This window comes from Natrix helvetica, assembly GCF_964273705.1.
Source record: "Natrix helvetica genome assembly, chromosome: 4".
Classification (NCBI taxonomy): domain Eukaryota; kingdom Metazoa; phylum Chordata; class Lepidosauria; order Squamata; family Natricidae; genus Natrix; species Natrix helvetica.
This window is the reverse complement of record NC_138550.1, coordinates 130,276,595-130,296,493: the sequence shown is the minus strand read 5'-3', so window position 1 is coordinate 130,296,493 and position 19,899 is coordinate 130,276,595. Positions and strand designations below refer to the sequence as shown.

At 37.9% G+C, this 19,899-nt stretch overlaps 1 protein-coding gene across 1 annotated transcript in view; it reads left to right on the top strand.

The window, feature by feature from the left end:
* TOX (thymocyte selection associated high mobility group box) overlaps positions 1–19,899 on the top strand; it is a 189,985-nt gene that overhangs the window by 90,128 nt on the left and 79,958 nt on the right. The window contains exon 2 of the mRNA XM_081953440.1: positions 11,661–11,726. Coding sequence (XP_081809566.1) covers positions 11,661–11,726 — 66 coding nt within the window. The remainder of the gene's footprint in view (positions 1–11,660; positions 11,727–19,899) is intronic.

Genomic DNA, 19,899 nt, shown 5'->3' with positions numbered 1-19,899 from the left:
GTTTTACCAATAATATAGGCTAAAAGTAAAAGGAAATCCTTCCATAACTATAATATTAAAATATAAATAAATCTCTATATGATGCTCTATTGTTTGTTCATACAGAAAGATAGACAGACAGACAGACTGATTACCCTCCCAGATAAACTGGACAGGAAATACAACAACTAATTCTACTTTATGACAAGGGTTCATTAACAGAATCTTGGAAGTCTGAAAGTATACATTTTCCACCACATGGCATGAACCGAGTTGCATGTACATACACAGAGCTCAACTCAGACGAGTGGCAGGCTGGTTCACACATGCATGCAACTTGTAGTTGAACTGTGTGTACAGGCAATGTGCGTGCTGATCTGCCACTTGCATGAGTTGAGCTGCATGTGTACCAGCCCACCGCACAATTGGTCCAGTTCCCCTCTCCCCCCACCCCCAGCTGTATCACCAAGCTGCAAAGTTTGGGAACCCCTGGCTTAATCCATTATGACGATTATTCTGTTTTTTCTCTGCCCGTTAAACTGCTGGAGAATCTTGCCTCTCTGGTTTCCTAGGCTGTATCTCTTTTCCATCTACATATAATCTACATCTTCCATTAAACACATTGAGACACAGACACACACTTTGTACCAACTGCACTTCATGTGTAAAATTTAATTATATGTCATAAGATCCCTGTTAGCTCTTAATGATCACATAGATGGACTATTTCCAACATAATATATGTCCACCTTGATTGTCAGCCTCTGTTTTGGTTACTTGCTTACGGCTGCTTTGCTACGCTTACTTACTATTGGCTGCCATAGGAACGTGGGGGGGGGCATGGTATTGGGGAAGGGAATAATATTGTACTGGAGGAGTCTAATTCTTCTGCGCATGCTGATGGCTGATGTTTGGACTTGGTCAACGCCAACTGTCCCACATACTAACTTGATGAAGCTGTTTGAAGATGCACCCCATATGACACCTTAGGGAGTTGCAGATTGGACACTGGGTTGGGGAATTGGGGGGAGGGTGCTGGGCAAACGTTTGATATGTATATGTTCCCGCCTTCCTGGCTCAGATCTTGCTTTCCTTTTAGCTGCTTTCACTTCGTATCTAGTAAAAGTACTTTATCTCTATTAACATGGAGTTGAGGTTTTTCTTTCTTGGATATTGAAGGAGGCATGCCTGACATTAAGCAAGATCACACTTCGCACCCATCCCAGAGTCAAAAGCTTCCGTGGGGAGAGCACCCAAATGTCTAAGCCCTGCAACAAGCAGGTGAAGATAATGGCAAGGGTCATACCAGCCGAAAACCAGAAGATGACTGGCAGGCAGCGGAAAGAGAGGATCTCATGATGACCCATGCTTTACACCTTCTTCCGTAGGCTTGGGAATGATGGCGTGTCCGTGTAAGTTTCACTGAAAGGGAGCAGGCAGAGTAGGGAGCAGAAGACCTGGTTAGCCTTGAAACATCCCTGGGAACAGCTCCTGGAGCTGGGCAAGAGGGAGGGCCCCAGCCACAGCAGCAACAGTTCGAGCTCCTCCAAGGAGGGAGGGAGAAACCCTGAAGGCACCAAATGCCTCAGATTCCTCACTTGGAGTGAACTACAGAGGAGATCCCAAAGAACTGGGGTTTTTTTTTTGCTGCAAGTTTGTGATTACATGCAAGAGTATGGGAAAGTTTTCTCATCGGAAGTTGCCAAAGTAAGAAGTGTTACTATGGTTTGGGAAGGGAAAACTACTGCCTGGATGTTAGCCTTATGTAATGATAATTTCCCCATGCTGAGGGATTACAAGGAGTTTGTGACTGCCCTGTGGAAATGTTTAGATGACCCCTCCTAAATCAAAATGCGAAAAGCAGGATGAAACCCTTAACCCAGGAAGGAGGCCTGAGGTTGAGTATACACAGGAGTTTCATGAGCTGTTTGTACATATGCTGACCCCAGCTGTTGGGAAGGAACCTGGCTGGCAGCTAGGGAGACGCTGTGAAACTGCACTGGAAGACATGGATGGTGCTGATCTCCTTCCTCCAGGCCAGGAGGAGAAGGAACCCTCCTCTTCCACGGGAGAAAGTGAAAATGATTCAGATGATGACCACTCGATGAGTCCCCGATTGGGCCCCATGACCATCCCAGTAGAATTGAAAGTGCCATCAACTGGAGCTGAGGGGAAGATGCTGACTCTTTTAGACTCTGGGTGCACCTGATGTGTAATCAGTCCGGAGGTGGTGGAGAAAGTGGGTTTAAGACTGAGGACTTTGAAAGTGCCCATTGCCTTTTGCCAGTTGGATGGATCAATCACTGGGGCTGCCCCTGCCCATTTTGTAACTGAACCAATAGAAATGTGGATGGGGGATCACCTGGGATGGATTGGCCCCTCATATTGGGATTACCATGGCTACAGAAATGGAACCCTTACATGAACTGGAGGAAAGGATGGTTGTGCATTCATTCCGTAAAACCCCCTGAGGGGAAGGGGAGGACGTCCCACATAGCCAATGCCAAAACGAACCTAGCTGCCACAGTACAGGAAAAGATTAAAGGAGAAGAGAAAATTCCCAAAGAATATTGGGACCTCAAGGAGGTTTTCAGTGAAAAGGCCTCCAACAAACTACCCCCCCACCGCGCCACTGATTGCAGCATTTAAATTATCCCAGGGGAGAAACTTCCTAAGCCCCAGATATACTCGATGACCCCACATGAAATGAAGGAATTAAAAAAGTTCATTGACAAAAACTTAAAAAGGAGTTTCATACAACCAGCTATGCCACGAGTGGCCGTACCTGTATTGTTCAGAGAAAAGGAAGATGGCTCCTTTCGTTTATGTGGGAATTACAAAAAACCTAATGGAATTTGCATGGAAAATGTATAACCCCTGCCACTCATGAAGGATATGTTAGTCCACTTGGGGAAGGGGAAGATTTTTACCAAGTTGGACCTAAGGGAGGCCTACTACAGAGTCAGAATCAAAGAAGGGGATGAGTGGAAAACTGCTTTCAACTGCCCTTTGGGATGCTTCCAGTTCAGAGTTACTCCCGTTTGGTCTGCAGCGGGCACCAGCAGTTTTCATGCAATTAATAAATGAAGTTTTGCATGAGCACCTGTACAAGGGTGTGTTAGTCTATCTCGACGACATCCTTATCTACATGGAAACACATGAGGAACATGTGACTTTGGTCCGCTCAAGAAACTTCGAGCCGCTGAACTTTATGCCAAATTATCTAAATATGAATTTCATCAGGAGAAGATCGATTACCTAGGATACCGTATCTTCCACAAAGGCATTGAGATGGACCCGGCAAAAGTCCAGGCCATTACTGATTGTGCGCCTCCTTGCACCCGCAAGCAATTGCAAAGTTTTGTGGGATTTGCAAATGTTTATCATCAATTTATTCCCTTGTTCGCTAACATCGCTCTGCCCATTACAAATCTTCTAAAATCTAAAGGAGAAGCAAAACCTAGGCTGGGGAAGCCTTTGAACTGGACTATGGAGTGTTAAGCCGCTTTTGAGAAATTAAAGTGACTCTTTGCAGCAGAGACAGTTTTGAAACACCCTGATATGGATGTGCCATTCGTGGTACAGTGACTGCCAGTGACGTGGCGGTGGGGGCGGTATTACTTTAAACAAATGCTGACGGTAAATTGCAACCGTGTGCTTATACTTCACGTAAGCTTACAAAGACAGAAAGGAGATGGGCCATATGGGAGAAGGAAGCTTTTGCTGTTAAATGGGCTTTGATGACATGGCGACATTTCCTGGAGGGGGCAAAACACTCTTTTGAAGTATGGACTGATCATAAAAATTAGAAGCGTTGAAGACCCTGTGAAAACTGTCACTTAAAACAAGTGCATTGGGCATAACACTTCAACCGGTTCAATTTTATCCTGAAATACATCCTGGGGGGGAAGAACCTTATGGCTGATGCCTTGTCCAGGCTTCCCCAATACAACAGCTCTAAACTGAGAGTGGTTCATCTGGTCATCCCAGCTAGAAATATTGCTGCCCCAATGATTACTAGGAGCCAAGGCCCAGTAGACTTGGATGTAACTACAGACCTAATGAACAAACTCAAAGACGGCCTTGAATCTGATGACTGGTTCAAGGAACATTCTGATGAATGCACCATGAAAGATGGACTGGCGTGGGTAGGAGCTAAACTGTATGTTCCGGCTGACCTGAAACCTGTCGTACTTCAACGGCCCATGATTCGAGAATGGCGGGCCATTTTGGATTTGTAAAGACTTTGCATCTGATTAAGAGGCAATTTTGGTGGCCTTCATTGAAAAAAGACATTGAGTCCTACATAGCCAGTTGTCCCAGCTGTGCGGCCGCAAAACGACCACCGGGGAAGCCCCAGGGTCTCCTCCAAAGTGTTGCCCGTCCTGGGACTCCATGGAAAGAGCTATTAATCACCGATCTGTTTTCCAAACAGGTTCATTTTGTGTCATGTTCCAAGACCCCATCAGTGAAGTCGTTGGCTAAATTGTTTATTTCACATGGAGTGCCTGAACGCATTATTTCGGACAGGGGGATCCAATTCACCTCCCTCTTTTGGAAAGAGTTCCTGAAATTGATGGGCTCTGCAAGGGGCTAAGCTCTGCCCACCATCCTCAGACTAATTGGGGCTTGTGAACGGACAAACTCGGTTTTGGAGTAGTACCTCCGATGTTTCATCAATTATCAACAGGATAATTGGGCTGAACTGTTACCACGCGCAGAGGTGGCGTACAATAATTTGGTACACAGCAATACTGGCATTACCCCTTTTAAAGTTGTGTTTGGTGAGGACTTTGTGCCAATTCCTGAATTGTCTCAGGAGAAACCGCAAATTTTGTCCTTGTCTGAATGGAGTGATCAACTTTGGCAGTTTTGGCCCATGACCCACAAAGCATTAGATGCGGCGCACCAGGCTCACAAACAACAAGCGGATAAGAGAAGGGTTAAGCCTAAAGAGTACCAAGTTGGGGATAGAGTGTTTTTGTCCACCAAGTTTCTGCAAACCACCCAAAAGTCGAAGAAGTTGGGGTCCAAGTACGTAGGTCCTTTCCCCATTGCAAAAATCATAAATCCTGTATCGGTGAAGTTGGACCTGCCGCAAAACCTTAGCAGAATTTATCCTGTGTTTCATGTGAACCTGTTGAAACCAGAGCATACTTCTTCCTTTTGTCGGCCTCAACCTTCACCTCCAGTCCCTCTTCCTATTGAGGGAGAGCAACATTTTGAAGTTAAAGAAATCTTGGACTCCAGAAAACATAGGGGTCGCATTCAGTATTTGGTCTCCTGGAAACAACATTTTCCCCCTTCCCAGGCTGAATGGGTTGACAAATCTCATGTTAGAGCCCCCAGACTTTTGCGGAAGTTCTACACCAGTTATCCTGATAACCCTTGATTTTATAATAGATGTATATGCTATATTGTTACTTTGCATTGTTTTTCCTCTCTCTTTTCTGCAGGGATGATATCTCTTTCTGAAGGAGGGCCGGATGTCAGCCTCTGTTTTGATTACTTGCTTACGGCTGCTTTGCTACACTTGTTTACTATCGGTTGCCACAGGAATGGGGGAGGCATGGTATTGGGGAAGGGCATAATATTGTACTGGAGGAGCCTTGCTCTCACCATCTTCTGCACATGCTGGTGGCTGATGTTTGAACTTGGTCAAGGCCAACCATCTCACATACAACTTGATGAGGCTGTTTGAAGATGCACCCCACATGACACTTTAGGGAGTTGGATATTGAAGAAGACATGCCTGACAATGACCCCTTAAGACTTAAGTCTTCCAGAAATAGAACCCATTGCTGCTATAATTTGTTGTTGTTCAGTCACTATGACAGTTCAATAGCTAACAGGTTTCGGCAAGACTGAATGGCTCTGGATTTTGAATACTACTGGTTCCAGGACTAATTCATATTTGGTGTTGAATAGGGTTGCACTGCTTCAGACAGACCCAATATACAATCTGAGGGTCCTGCTATACTCATGACTTATGTTTGATGAGCAGGTGGCAGAGATGTCTAGGAAGGCCATTGCACACGCCCGTCTTGTGTGCCAATTGCTTCATTCCTGGATCAGCGGGCCCTGCTTAGTGTCACTCATGCCCTATTCATTTCCAGATTGGACTATTGCAATGCATTGTACGTGGGACTACATTTGAGGAGTACCCAGGAGCTTCAGCTAGTGCAGAATGTCATGGCATAGGCTGTTATGTATGCTCCTAGAAAAATCTCATGTTACATCTCTGCTCTGCTAGATGCACTGGTTGTCAGTTTGCTTCTAAGTTCTATTCAAGATGTTGGTTTTTAATCTTTAAAGTTCTTAATGGTATAGGCCATTTTAATCCTCTCTTCACCTGTGGACTGATACATTTTTTTATATTATTAATTTCTTTATTATATTTATTATATATATTTATCAATGATCCAAAAAGCAGACTCTACACTTGAGGGAACACGCTAGGAGGAAGATGATATTTTTATATTTGATGTTTTTTATATTTGTCGTTTCTAACCTGATTAGTATGCACTATCCAGAATTGCTTTTGCTGAGATGGGAACCTATACAAATTTGATAAATAAATAAGTGTTATTGGGGATTCTTCAAAATCAGCTTTTGTTTCCAAAAATTATGGGGAAGACCACTGCCTAGACAATGCTAATCTGAATATCTTTTCAGAAGCCTTTATTGTTATTTTACCAAGTGCTCTTTTGTAGCATATTTGCTGAAACCAGGGTTAAAATGTCGATGTTTTATGAATTTCCTAATAGATAAGGGATGGACTATAGGATGAAGTGATATTCACTTGTAACTTTATAGTGAATGAAGAGTTAATAAGTTTGCCTATAGTTGTAATTAATGTTGAAAGTTTTTTCTATTTGTTTATCATATTACTCATTTTATCTTTTTCTATTTTTTACTTGCTATTTTTATTTTTTCTTTGTTTAATTTTAGCTTGTATACATTTTTGCTATTGTAATCAAAATCCTTAATAAAAGGATTTTTTTCCTGAAAAAAACCCCCAAAGTGGCAATCAATAATTATATACTTGCAACTACATATGCTTACATCAGTTTAATAGTTATAGAGCTTCGAGTTATTACATGCTTTCATATTGATCATATTTATGTGAAATTAGCCTTGAAAGATCATTTTTGCTTCCCATATACAATCATTTTATCTTTCCAGGAAAGACTAACATTAACATTACTCAAGTACTGCCTTGTCAGATTATGCACTCAGTTTTATTTAATAAAGATAGCTTATTTTGCTGGTAAACCCAATTTATTCTATGCTGATGAATCACAATGATTATTAGTAATTATTATTAGTAATAATTGTGGTGGTAGAATTGTCTTAGGAGTTTAAATGTACCAAAACAATATTCGTGGAATTAAAATCTTAAGTAAAGAAACCATGCCAGTTGTATATTAAACGTTTGCATTTGTAAAGTATGGAAAGCTGATATTGATCACTTCAACTGAGAGACTTAAGAATTTATGATTTTTTTTCCAGAGCAGATCCAATAATTTTATTTGCTCAAGCTTCAAAGCAAATAACTTTCAAATGTTAGTTTGTAACAGAGTAGAGAAACTGACATGAGGAATGAGAAAAATGATAACTGGAGCTAAGTAATTTTTAGCCATGTTGGTATTACTTCATATTAGAGCTTAAAAGTGTGTTTTATCTATAAATGAAATTCATATACTATCTAGTTGAATACTGTTTTATAAACTGATAGCCACATCCTTTAATTCAGTGAAGATTTCTTCCAGGTAACAATATATTATATTTGAAATTATATTCTATAAACTACTGGTAATTATGACTTTATTAGAAATTTATTGTTTTTTACTATTTTGGCTCTTATTATGAAGTTTTTCAATAGAATTTTGAGCCTCCACTCACCCAATCTGAATGAAGAGAGAATTTTTCCTGAGGGTCCCATATATTAATAGATACAATGGACGAGCATGAAGGATTATAAAAAATTGGGGACTTTCCTGATTGATTTAGGATGAAATTTTTCATTGCCAATTGATTACATTGATGTTACTATCTATTGTTATTTTATTAACTTCATTATTATTACTTTTACTGGTACCATTTAGAACTGCAATAGGGTAAATCTGTATATCTTAAACTGAATGCTCTTCTGTTCCATGTCGCCGTAGTCTTTGAGTAGCTGTTCCAATTTTCTTTAAGCTTGGCTGAGGCACCACTCAATAGCAAAGTTCCGTTTTGAAAATCACAATGCTGAGTTTTATGGAACAAAAGAGTTATGGCACAAAAATCTCCAATGAAAAGAAAGATACTGTTTTAGGAAGTGACCTTTTCCACCGATTGGCAGCTCCTACTCTTAGAAAATTTGTTGTAATACCTTCTCTGAATCCCCTATAATTTCAATTTTCTGCTCTGCTCCTCACAGTGATAGAGAACTATGCTGGTCGTTGAGTATCATTAACATTCAGCGTCTCCTCATCATATTGCTTCTATAGATTACCTGCTTCCGTGTGTGTTCTTCTAATGTCAACCCTCCTAAGTATTTCCTAAACAGGAAATATGACAAGATGGATTCATTCCGCTTTGTTGTAAGGTTGCATTAACAGAATCTTCCAAATCTGAAGACTCAGGCTTCCCACCTCCCTTTTTAATTACTTGATCCATTTGGGTGGGTCTTTCCTAAGTTTCTATCTCTGACCGTTGAGTGACTGTGGGCACCATCTGCCTCTTTTGTCTTTTTTTTTCTTGTCATAATTTTATTTTATTCAAAAGAAAGTTTAAAATGCAACACTTAAAAAGGACAAAAAATAAAAAAACACAACAATTAAAAATGCATCAGAAAAAATTAAAGCAACACATATACATATATTAATTGAACACTGATTAATACATTACTAAAATGTTGGTTCCCACCTCTTGCAAAACAGGCACTCCCAAAATGTTTAAACTAGTAAATCTATTTGCAAATTAATGACTTGTCTTCTACATATTAATGACAAGATAGCAGGAAAAGACAAAAAGATTCCGAACTCTCTGTTAACAAACTATTATTGTTAACCACTCGTAGAAAGTTTACCATAGCGTTCTGTTTATCACAAATCATCCCAAAAGTCCTGGATCAAATATCCACATTTGTTTCTTACTGCCATCTCTTATCAATTGTTGTCTATTTAAATATAATAAATTCTGTTTCCGCAGTGGATCTATTTTCCTAACAAGGTCTAAATAGAAGTGGTTTCCATTTATATGTAATAAATCCATTCTCAGATCTCCTTCCATCTTTGAAGCAAAAAAGAATTTTTCATTTCCCCATTTCATCAGGTTCCTCATATTGCAAGGATATGGAGGCTTGAAGTTCAAATACATGGGATTGACTCAATAAATTCTCCGGTTATGGGGATATCTCTTTGGTCTGCAACTTCAAATTAAGATTCTTTTGTAAATGTTTATCCAAAACTATATGCTTCTGCGTATTTTCCACAACAATTATCATCTCATCAAACTTTTTTTTAAAGTTCAAATAAAAGCTGCATACTACCCAATAACCTTTTTTGAGATCTGCCCCGTTGCTTGCCTGTTATGTGGTACATTGTTACTTTGTGTTACCTTGATTAGGGAATAAAGAACACTGAACCAAAAAGAAACAAGATGCCTTCTGGTGTCCTCCCACTCTCTTTTTTTATTGTTTCCTAGACAGTATTTCCTCCTCTTTCATCAAGGTCATTTATGGATTCATTACATCTTGTGAGTGTTGATTATAATTTGCTAGTCCAACATATTAACTGCTATATGACACAAGTTGTTTTAGACATTATGGCAAGCAAAAATAAATGCCAGTTAATTTGAGGCAGAGAATTTGGAAAATCAGTCTGACTGATAGCTCAATATTGTTGAGTTAGTTAGTACTACTATACTATATTATTCATGATGGATATGAGTCCCACTTTAATTAAGGTAGTTAATTTCTAGATGTATGGCTGTAGGATTGCGAGCAAACTTTTTATGTGTTATCAATAGTTAATAAAAATTACATTAGATTTTGTATGCCTAATATATAAATATATATCAATGTGTGTATACTGTACTTAGTAAAAAAAAGTTCTTTTTCATTTAGTACCTGAACTTTCTCTTATTGTAATCATTCAACTCTCACTGTTTTTATTTCACTTACCTCGTCTTCTTACGTGTCTGTTTTTCCACCAAGATCCATGCTTAATACAGCCAAATCTGAACCTCTGTTACCAATGTACAGTGTTCCCTCTGAGATTATCTTTGCATAAAAGCAAGGCCCAGCATCACACTTTACATGTAACATAATGCAGTGTTTTTAACTCAGCCAGGTATACAATTTCTGTTTCACTATTTCTGCCTTAGTGCAGCAGATACAAACTTGGTGCAAAAAAAGCTAGAGGCAATATGTAGACTGGAACAAATTCATACAGAAAGCTTGAGTGTTGATTGATTGATCAAAGGTTCTGAGTTTTAGTCTCCACTTTAACTTTAAAAGATAAGAGAACCTGCCAGCCTTCTCTCCATTTAAAAGATTAAACATTTCAACAGCTCTACAAAAGACAGTAGTTTTAGCTCTGGGGGCTTTAGAAAATATCTTTCCAATGGGACTTTAAAAAAAGATTCTTATCAACCTGGGTCAGGAAATTATTTCAGTTACAGAGGGAGTAAAGAACTAAGTTCTTCACTGTCTTTATAAAAATAATCTGGGGGGGGGGGGTCTTTTGTACTTTTCTAAAGAAACAATATATATTTTAGTGGGCTGGGCATCTTATTTGACCATGAAATCTGAAAACCACACTTTGTTCTGATTTTCCTGTTGTATATGAACAGAACCCTACTATCCTAAAAAAAAACTTATATCAATATAATTATTTTTGCAAATAATTCATTCAATTTAGGTAGTGGTACTCTATAATATAAGGAAAGTTTGGGGTATACCAAATATATATTTGAAGGTATTGGATAAAATATATATTTAATCACCTGCTATATGTGTTTTATCAGTCTAAAAATGTGTATTACAATAGGCATGAAGAAAAATATTTTTAAATATTATGCTATCAATTTAATTGCTGAATTGATTGTCATTTAAGTTTAATCATTAATCTGTAAGAAAAAATGTATAAATTATCTTAGTTTTCTGTTGTGGTAATTTCATTTATAACAATATAGACATTTATTTTTATTCTAGTAGAAAAATAGAATCTTTAACTATTTTGATAAATTTGCCTGAAATTTTTGAACATTTACTGTTTTTCCTTATTTTCCAAATGGGCAATACATTAAGATACAACACTGGGTTGATTTTATTTTTGTATGGACCAAAATCGAGAATCTATTAAAAACATTTATTGTTTTTTATAGTACTCTTTCCTCATCAGAAATGTTCAAGTCACATACTTCATTATCCTAACAGCAGTATATATACATGGTATTGAAAATGAACCATTTTGTTTTAAAACAGATTGCAGATGAAAAGAAACCATTCATTGCTTACTGTAATTACTAGAGCACTAATTACCTCTAATCACTGACATCCAGGGTCAATAAGGATGACAACAGAAACAGCCTTTCAAAGCAAGCTGTAATTTTTTTTATTATAGCTATCACATTTTGCTAGAAACATTAAAAGTTGTTGATTTATATTTTATTTTATTTTCTATTTGCAGTTTGACGGTGAAAACATGTATATGAGTATGACAGAGCCGAGCCAGGAGTATGTGCCAGCCAGCCAGGTGGGTTAATTAATCTTCTCTGTCTTGTTTCAAATTGTAATTAAACAAATTCAAAGAATTGCATTGCAAATGAGTGGCACTATCAGTAACTGCTGCAATCAGAAATAATCATAATTTATAAACAAAGCATTTAAGCCTTCTTTCTAGCTAATGAGATAGCACTGATAAAGCACCAGAGTTGACAGTTGCTGAAGACACTACCTTGTTTGTGCTCCAGAATAGAAGCAGCTGTTTTGCCAGCATGATCGTTGCCAAACAGTTGTTATACCTTTAGGAAGTAATCTTTACAGGTGCCTGCTATTTGTTTATCTAACTGCAGACAAGTTAATCATTGTCAGCCACAGGTGCCATAGACTATTGTCTGTTGCTTTACTGTTCTATGCAGTCCTATTTGACAACATGGCTGATTCAGATTTGAAGGATGATGGAGAGATTGTCATAAGTGGGAAATCATGCTATCTAATTGCTTTCCAATCCATGCTAGTCTGGAAGGAAAGTCCAACTAATCCAAAACTAAGTCAGGAAATAATTAATCACATGTGGGTATACCAGGGAGAATAAAGACAATGTTCTGTTGCTAATAGATGGTTATTAATAGCATAATTGTTTTAAATATGATATCTTTATTTAGATAGTATCTAGTAGCCATTAATATGTATATGTATATGTATATGTATGTATATTATATGTGTGTGTGTGTATTTGTGTTACAACCCCTGGTATGCATGAAATGGATCTATACTAGTCTCCCTTTATTTATTTATCAGCACAAATACAACACACACACACACACACACACACACACACACACATAGTCAAGCCTTTGAAATAGAGATCACATTATTAATGCAGTGTGTAATTTCTTTTGTTTGTGCTATATCATGTCATTGGAAGAACCCAAGCTTTTAAGAATTGGCAATATAGAATCATAGCAGTACATAAAGTCAGTATATTAAAGCAAAGATTTGACTAACATCTGACTCAGAACGTTGCTTTCAGATAAAAATGTAGGAGGGACAGAGTTAAGAGGGATCAGCCTAAAATGCCTACCTAGTCACAAGGAAACATTGCATTCCATTGACCAATATTTAACTCCAAGCAAGTGAGTTCATTGGTGCATTGGTTCATTGGTGCATCTAGACATTGCTCAAGACCTATTTAGTTATAGTTCACTGGAATGTACCTTGCAGCGTAAGAGTTGGGATAGAGAGATCAAAACCACTCTCCTGTTGTGCCATCTGCCCCTGTTCAGAAAGGTGTTAGCAATGGGAAAAAATCCTGTGTCTCTCCAAGACCAACCTCTCCACCACATACTCTTTGCCCTAAGATCCCCAGTCCACACAGGCTGCCCGAACATCATGGGTAAGCTTTGGAATGTGACTTTGCTATTTACTTCTTTAGTTATCTTATTGATGCGTTTTCTCATAAGAGATTTTCATTCTTTAATCCCTCCATTTGCTTTCAGGAGCTGGTCAAATGTGACAGAGAATGTTTCTGCTGTTAGTAGGCAATTCTTAGCAACCAAATCCAAGTCTCCTTTAAAATTGTTCCTAATATTATTCTTGTTCTCCCCTCCAACTCCTACTGGAATTGTAACTCTTCCTCCATAGAGAAGCAGTCGTCCTCTTCCTAATCCAGAAAGGTTTGTTTGCCAGGGTTGCAAGGGGGAAAGAAAAGAGAAAAGGAGACTTACTTGCAGTTATGTGAAAAAAGTATTTTATCTTGGGTTGTCTGAGCATTTCACAGCCATGTTTAGCAGGTTTTGTTTCCTTAATAGAGAAACAAAATTCACTAAATACTTTACCAGCTGGAGTAAAAGCTGAACTTCTCAAGTGGTGAAATTAAAACTTTAAATTTAAAAGTTAAAAATTGATTTAAAAAGTAGAAAGAATATTTTAAAAAGCGACACACACACCCTGCTTTTGCCGCAGTTTTTTTTTTGCCTTCCCCAGGCTCCAGAAGCTTTCTAGGAAGCTGGGGACCTGGTGAAAACAGCTTCCCCGCATCCTTCCCCCTCCGGAGGCCTCAGGAGCTTCCCTGAAGCCTCAGGAGAGCAAAAAAAACGAACCTATGGAAACCCGGAAGTGGGGAATGGTGACTTCCTGTTTGTCTGTAGAGCTGATTTTCAACCTCTGGAGCTTTCAGGAGGCTTCCCTGAAGACTCCGGAAGGCGAAAAACGGACCCAAGGACAAACCAGAAATCTTGTGGTTTCCTTGTAGGGCCAGTTTTTGCACTCTGGAGCCTTCAGCGAAGCCTCCTGAAGGCCCCAGAGGTTGAAAATTCCCCTATGGACAAACCAGAAGTCACAATTCCTGAATGTCCGGTTCCTCGTAGGACCCGATTTTTGACTTCCGGAGCCTTCAGTGGGCTTCAGGAAACTTCCCTGAAGGCTCTGGAGGGTGAAAAACAGCCCTAGGAGCAAACCGGAAGTGACTTCTGGTTTGTCCGTAGGGCCATTTTTCATCCTCTGGAGCCTTCAGGGAAGCCTCCTGAAGGCTCCGGAGGGCAAAAAACAGTCCTATGAGCAAACCGGAAGTCCGTTCCCGAAGTTCTGGTTTGCCTATAGGGCTGGTTTTTTGCACTTTGGAGGCTTCAGGGAAGCCTCCGGAGGGCAAAAATTGGTCTCAAAAGAAGGCTGAAGTCAGCTGGCCAGTGCGCTGGCCAGCTGACAGGGCAAGTCTTGCGTGCCCTGACAAATGGCTCCGCGTGCCACCTATGGCACGTGTGCCATAAGTTCGCCATCACGGATATAAGTTAATATTCCTGGTAAAGGTAAAGGTTCCCCTCGCACATATTTGCTAGTCGTTCCCGACTCTAAAGGATAGTGCTCATATCCATTTCAAAGCCAGAGAACCAGCGCTGTCTGAAGACATCTCCATGGTCATGTGGCCTGCATGACTAAATGCTGAAGGCACATGGAACACTGTTACCTTCCCACCAAAGTGATTTTTCTACTTGCATTTTTACATGCTTTCGAACTGCTAGGTCAGCAGAAGCTGGGACAAGTAATGGGACCTCACTCTGTTATACGGCACTAGGAATTTGAACCACTGAACTGCCAACCTTTCTGATCGACAAGCTCCGCGTCTTAGCCACTGAACTACCGCATCCATATCAACACTTCTTTTAGAAATATCTGAATAGGGTCCCGAAATGTTTCAGTAGTAATCTGTTTTTTTATAGAATTGGTCAAGTTGAGATATCAAATTTCCATAGTTATACACATGACTCTTGTCATGGTCTCACTGATGATGATATTCATTCAGTTGTGTCTGACTCTTGGCAATTCTTTGAGTCAGGTCTTTCCACATCTTCCAATTTTGCACTACTTCTTTGAGTTGTTCTATACTCCAGCGGTTGTCAACTTTGATGGTGTGTTATTTGGTGGCCTGGTTTCCTTTTACCATTAATTCTTCCAAACATTATTGCTTTTTTTCCAGTGAACTGCCCTTCACGACATCACCAAACTGGTTTCACTACTACTCACTACTCTTGTTATAGTAGTTCATAATTTATTAAACAGATAACGTTTAAAGGATGTCTCAGACACTTGCCTGAATGATTTGAATTTTAAATGGGAGCATATAGAATAATAACCCATAATCAATCCAAGGTTGCAAAAGCCATGCCAGGGTTGTCAGTAAGTCAGTCCAGAAGTTAGAGATTCAAAGTTTCTTACATAAACAAGGTTCACATGAATATCACACAAGAACTAAAAATCAGACATTGTTTTCAGCAAAGAGAACATGGGTCAGGACTGCCAGTTAAATTAGGCTGCAACCTGCTACCACTAATCAAGAGATTTACTCCCTTGTTTGGCAAGGAGCCCAATGGAAAGATTCCACTCTCTACTTGTCAGGTAAGGGACTGGAAGGCTTTACATTATCTCCATATGGCTACTCCAGCTGTCCAGGTTATGCCTCTTTTTATCAGCCCCATGTGACTGTGATTGGTGTCCCCTGCGGTTTATATCTACAGATTCAGCTGGAACTGCTTCTTCAGAGCTTTGGTTATGATAGGTGTAAGCCTTAAATAGCTATGATGTAATTCAATAATGAGAAGTTTGTAAAAGACAGCTAGGTTCCTTGGACTGAATTTAAGTAAAAAGCATATAGTTACGATGCTATTTTTTAATTTATGAAAGTTATTTGTAGAGTGCTGTTCATTTATAATCTACCACTTGTAGAAGTTGGTTATTTGGGAAGTAAAAGAAAATATTTTAATTGATATATCACCAAATCTATTCTAGGGCATCCAGTAATGCAGTATATAACATGTCAAATAATGGTTTCCTCCAGATTGTAGGTTTATTTTTAAATTTAAATTTCTAATAAGCATCTTATTGAAAAGTTGTATTCCTAAAAAAAATCAGCATTTTAAGTATTATTTAAATTGAACATTTTAAAACTACTGAACATATTTCTGTCATAATTATAACTGTACTATATTTCTTTTATAACTTAAGGATTCTTTACAAAAGTAGATCATATTGTTCAGTATAGGGACTAAGACAGGGAGGCAATTAACAGTTCTTTTGAAACAATGAACTGGTATGATTTAATTTGCTTATCTGAGATTTCTCTAGTTTGCTGGTAATTTAAAATGTTTGAGTAAAAATTGGGTGAGATATTTTTGTGTAACCTCTGTGTCCAAAACTTGTCTTGACAAGTTTAGCAGTATTGTTAGATTAAAGCAACTAGGCATCATCTTGCTTGCATCTTCAGGGCTTTGAATCAAAAGGACTACCGGTAATTGAATTTATTTGGAAATGTAGAAGCACAAACTGTCTGAATGGCTGCTGTTACAAAGCAGCTGCTACTTTTCAGAGAATCATTATGTTTTTCTTTACAAGAACCAATAGTAAACTGCATTTTCTAATGTGGTCATTGCCTTCTGCTGTTCTTCTACCTGAGATACATATATTTAAAAAGGCAGATTACTCACGTTACATATTTTAATTCATGAATATAAAATAGATTGAGGATTCTTTAAAAAAAGAAAGAAAGTATCCTGATTTATTTAACCATTTAGCATTTATTATTTATTTACCTCTTTCCAGAATTCTTACTATCTTCCCAAAGTAGTTGGAGGCATTATTTATTTATTCATCCATCATATTGGCCTGTCATGAAAAAGTGACTCTGGGCAGTGTATGCTACAACTATGAAAGAGTTCATATATAAGAACTATTATTCAGAAAAAAAAATTAAAACCAAGAAATGGACATCAGATAAAGCTTCCAATACTCTTTACAGATAGTTCTGTACTAGAGTCCATTCCTGTATACTGTTGAGTGGTGACTGGCATAGGTAACTGAATACATCGCACCAATGTAGGAATGGGTGCAACTGGCACACTATAGATTGGAGAGGCCCTCCTAGCCATGACCCCAACCTGCCTTTTGACCAGGAGTTGTGAATCCACAAAGACTGGATCTGAGTTGCTAAAATGTGGGCTACCATCTATAAAGTAATGCATAAAAGGCTCTTTGCTGCCATTTAATGATTGTTTTCAGCCTAGATATGGCTGGATAAATAAATCTAAACAAACAAAAGGATGCTATTCGGAGGTACGGGAAGGTAAAAGTCTAAATTTATGTGGTGGGTGACAGGCTCGTTCCTCCATTTCTCTTAAGGAATTCTCACGAGGTGATTGGTGGCAGCTTTGCTGAGGGGAAAGGAGAACAAATTATCCAGCTAAAAGGACTACTGAGAGGCTGATTTTTAGTTATAAGACCCATGACTTATTTTGTTGGGTAGCATGAAATAAAGGTATTATTTAAAATAATTAAATTTTAGCAGCCCTATTTCTACAGTTATGCATGATTTGAAATTTTGTGTGTGCTTTAAAATGAAAGGTGATCTTTAACATTGGTTAGAATGTGTATTAATGGAAGAATCCTTGTGTCTTATTTTAAGACTTTTAAAATCAATTTATCACCTTAAGGCTAACATAAATAAAAACACACATGTCAGTTATGAAAAGTAGAACATCAAACATCTGTATAATTTGGTAATCCAAGGCAACTTGCCTTACAGCATTACTTGACAATTATCATTTCTGTTCAATTTTCAAATCAGTACATGCTTTGGGACTTATGTACGAAGTTGCTAAGTAGCAACATATGGTTCACTACTGTTCTTGTGATGTTGCTGCAAGCGAAGATTGCAATACTAGACTTGAAATGATTTCCACAGACAGCCATTCTTGGAAATAAGCCAGAAGTATAACTGTACCATTAAAATTAATGTTCATTTAGCTTGTCCCAAAAGACTGGTGTTCCTGGGCTGGTGTATATTTTATATATGTAAACATTGTATTCTTAGCAATAATTATTAACATAGAACTATGGATTCCAGATAGATTTTACAATTATTTTACTATATTAATATCTACATTTACCAAGTAAAATATGCAAATTTATTAATAGTTAAACTTTAGCCTAGGAGTAGTAAATGTTTATATAGGAGAGATTTATTTAATGTCCTTGTGGCAATTTTCTATTGTCATCTATAAGAATTTCCTGGTAATATTATCTATATATTAATATAACTGGAAACTCCTGGGACTAAGCACTTTCATCTAATGTGGAACACTCTCCAGAGTTAACTTTAAAAGCAAACTAGGGGGAAACATTATTTAACATAGTCTTCCATTCCGATGTCCTCTGGATATGTTAAACTTCTCCCAGGACTAGGACACTTGGCCATTTTGGTGGAATGAATTCAGTGTATGTGGAAAATATCTGATTAGGGAATAATGAGCACATTGGAGATAGTTCCCACTGCTTATTTATTACTTAAAAAAGTCTTTAGACATCCGATAACCTGAAATATAAAAATTGGTCTACGCTTTCGAATTAATTTTCATAGATGATAGTATAAAAGTTAATCACATATGAGTAAATTTCTCATTCTTATCATTGATTTAATAATAATAATGCAGCAGTGTCTTTGTATTTTGTTTTACAGTTGCATTGTTGATTGGCTTTGTCTATTTTTTGTTTTACAGCAACTTTCTCTTAATCAGTATAATAAGCATGTATTATGTTGTAGCCTATTTTTCCCCCCTTTTATGTTGATATCTGTGCCTTGAAGTGTATATGAAAGAGAAATTTCCACCTCATTTTAAAAAGTATGTTAGTTTTGCCCCATTTTACAACCTTTTTGGCCACAGTTGTTAAGTTAATCACTGCAATTCATAAGTTAGTAACATGATTGTTAAATGAATCTGAGTTCCCCATTGACTTTGCTTGTCACAAAAGGTGATCACATGACTCTTGAACACAGTCATAAATATGAGTCAGTTGCAAAGTGTCTGAATTTTAATCACGTGATCATGGGGATCTTACAAAGATTGTAAGTGTGGAAAATCATATTTTTCAGTGCCATTGTACCCTTTAACTACCACTAAATGAACTGTTGTAAGTTGAAGGATAACTGTACATTACATGATTGAACATCATTTGGCTACTACGTAGGTTTGTTTGTGGGCATGAAAATACTTTGGAACTTTTTATTAGACAATAGCAGTGAACTGTTTCTTATGGTTAAGGTTCCCACTATAGGTCAAGGCAGCTTGACCTATGGACGTTTGACCCAGTAAAACAATAACAATAGCATTCCACAGATTAATCTATTTAGTCTCCCAACGTCTGGCATCTCAACAAGCCCAAATTACTTACTCCAACTGTCTTCAGTATAACATTCAAATGATTACTCTGTACAATCCCAGAGGTATTCATTACAGATAAAATTGCTCTTTCTACCTTGCATACAAGCTGGATTTTCAATGGGAAATGAAAGGCTGCCTGGAAAATAGGACACCTAATTAAGTTAAACTACTCTAGCATTTGGCTTGACATCTTCATTACTCAAAATTAAAAAGATGCTTCACTCGAGCATACAGATTACTATTGTTTATGTTGTTGTCTTAAATTGGCGTCTCACACAGCAGCCTGTTTTCCAGAATTATATATTTTAATAGTTCATATATTTCTTTCAGTTTATAAAAATGTTTAAAGAGTCAGGAGAGCTACTTATAATAGTCCTTACATACAATAAGTACAAGCAGTCTAATGGCTCAAGGCAAAATTATTTAAATGGCTTTCTAGACTTGCACGCAGAAGGTTTAGTTTGCAACTTTATATTTATTAAATTACACAATTTTTAT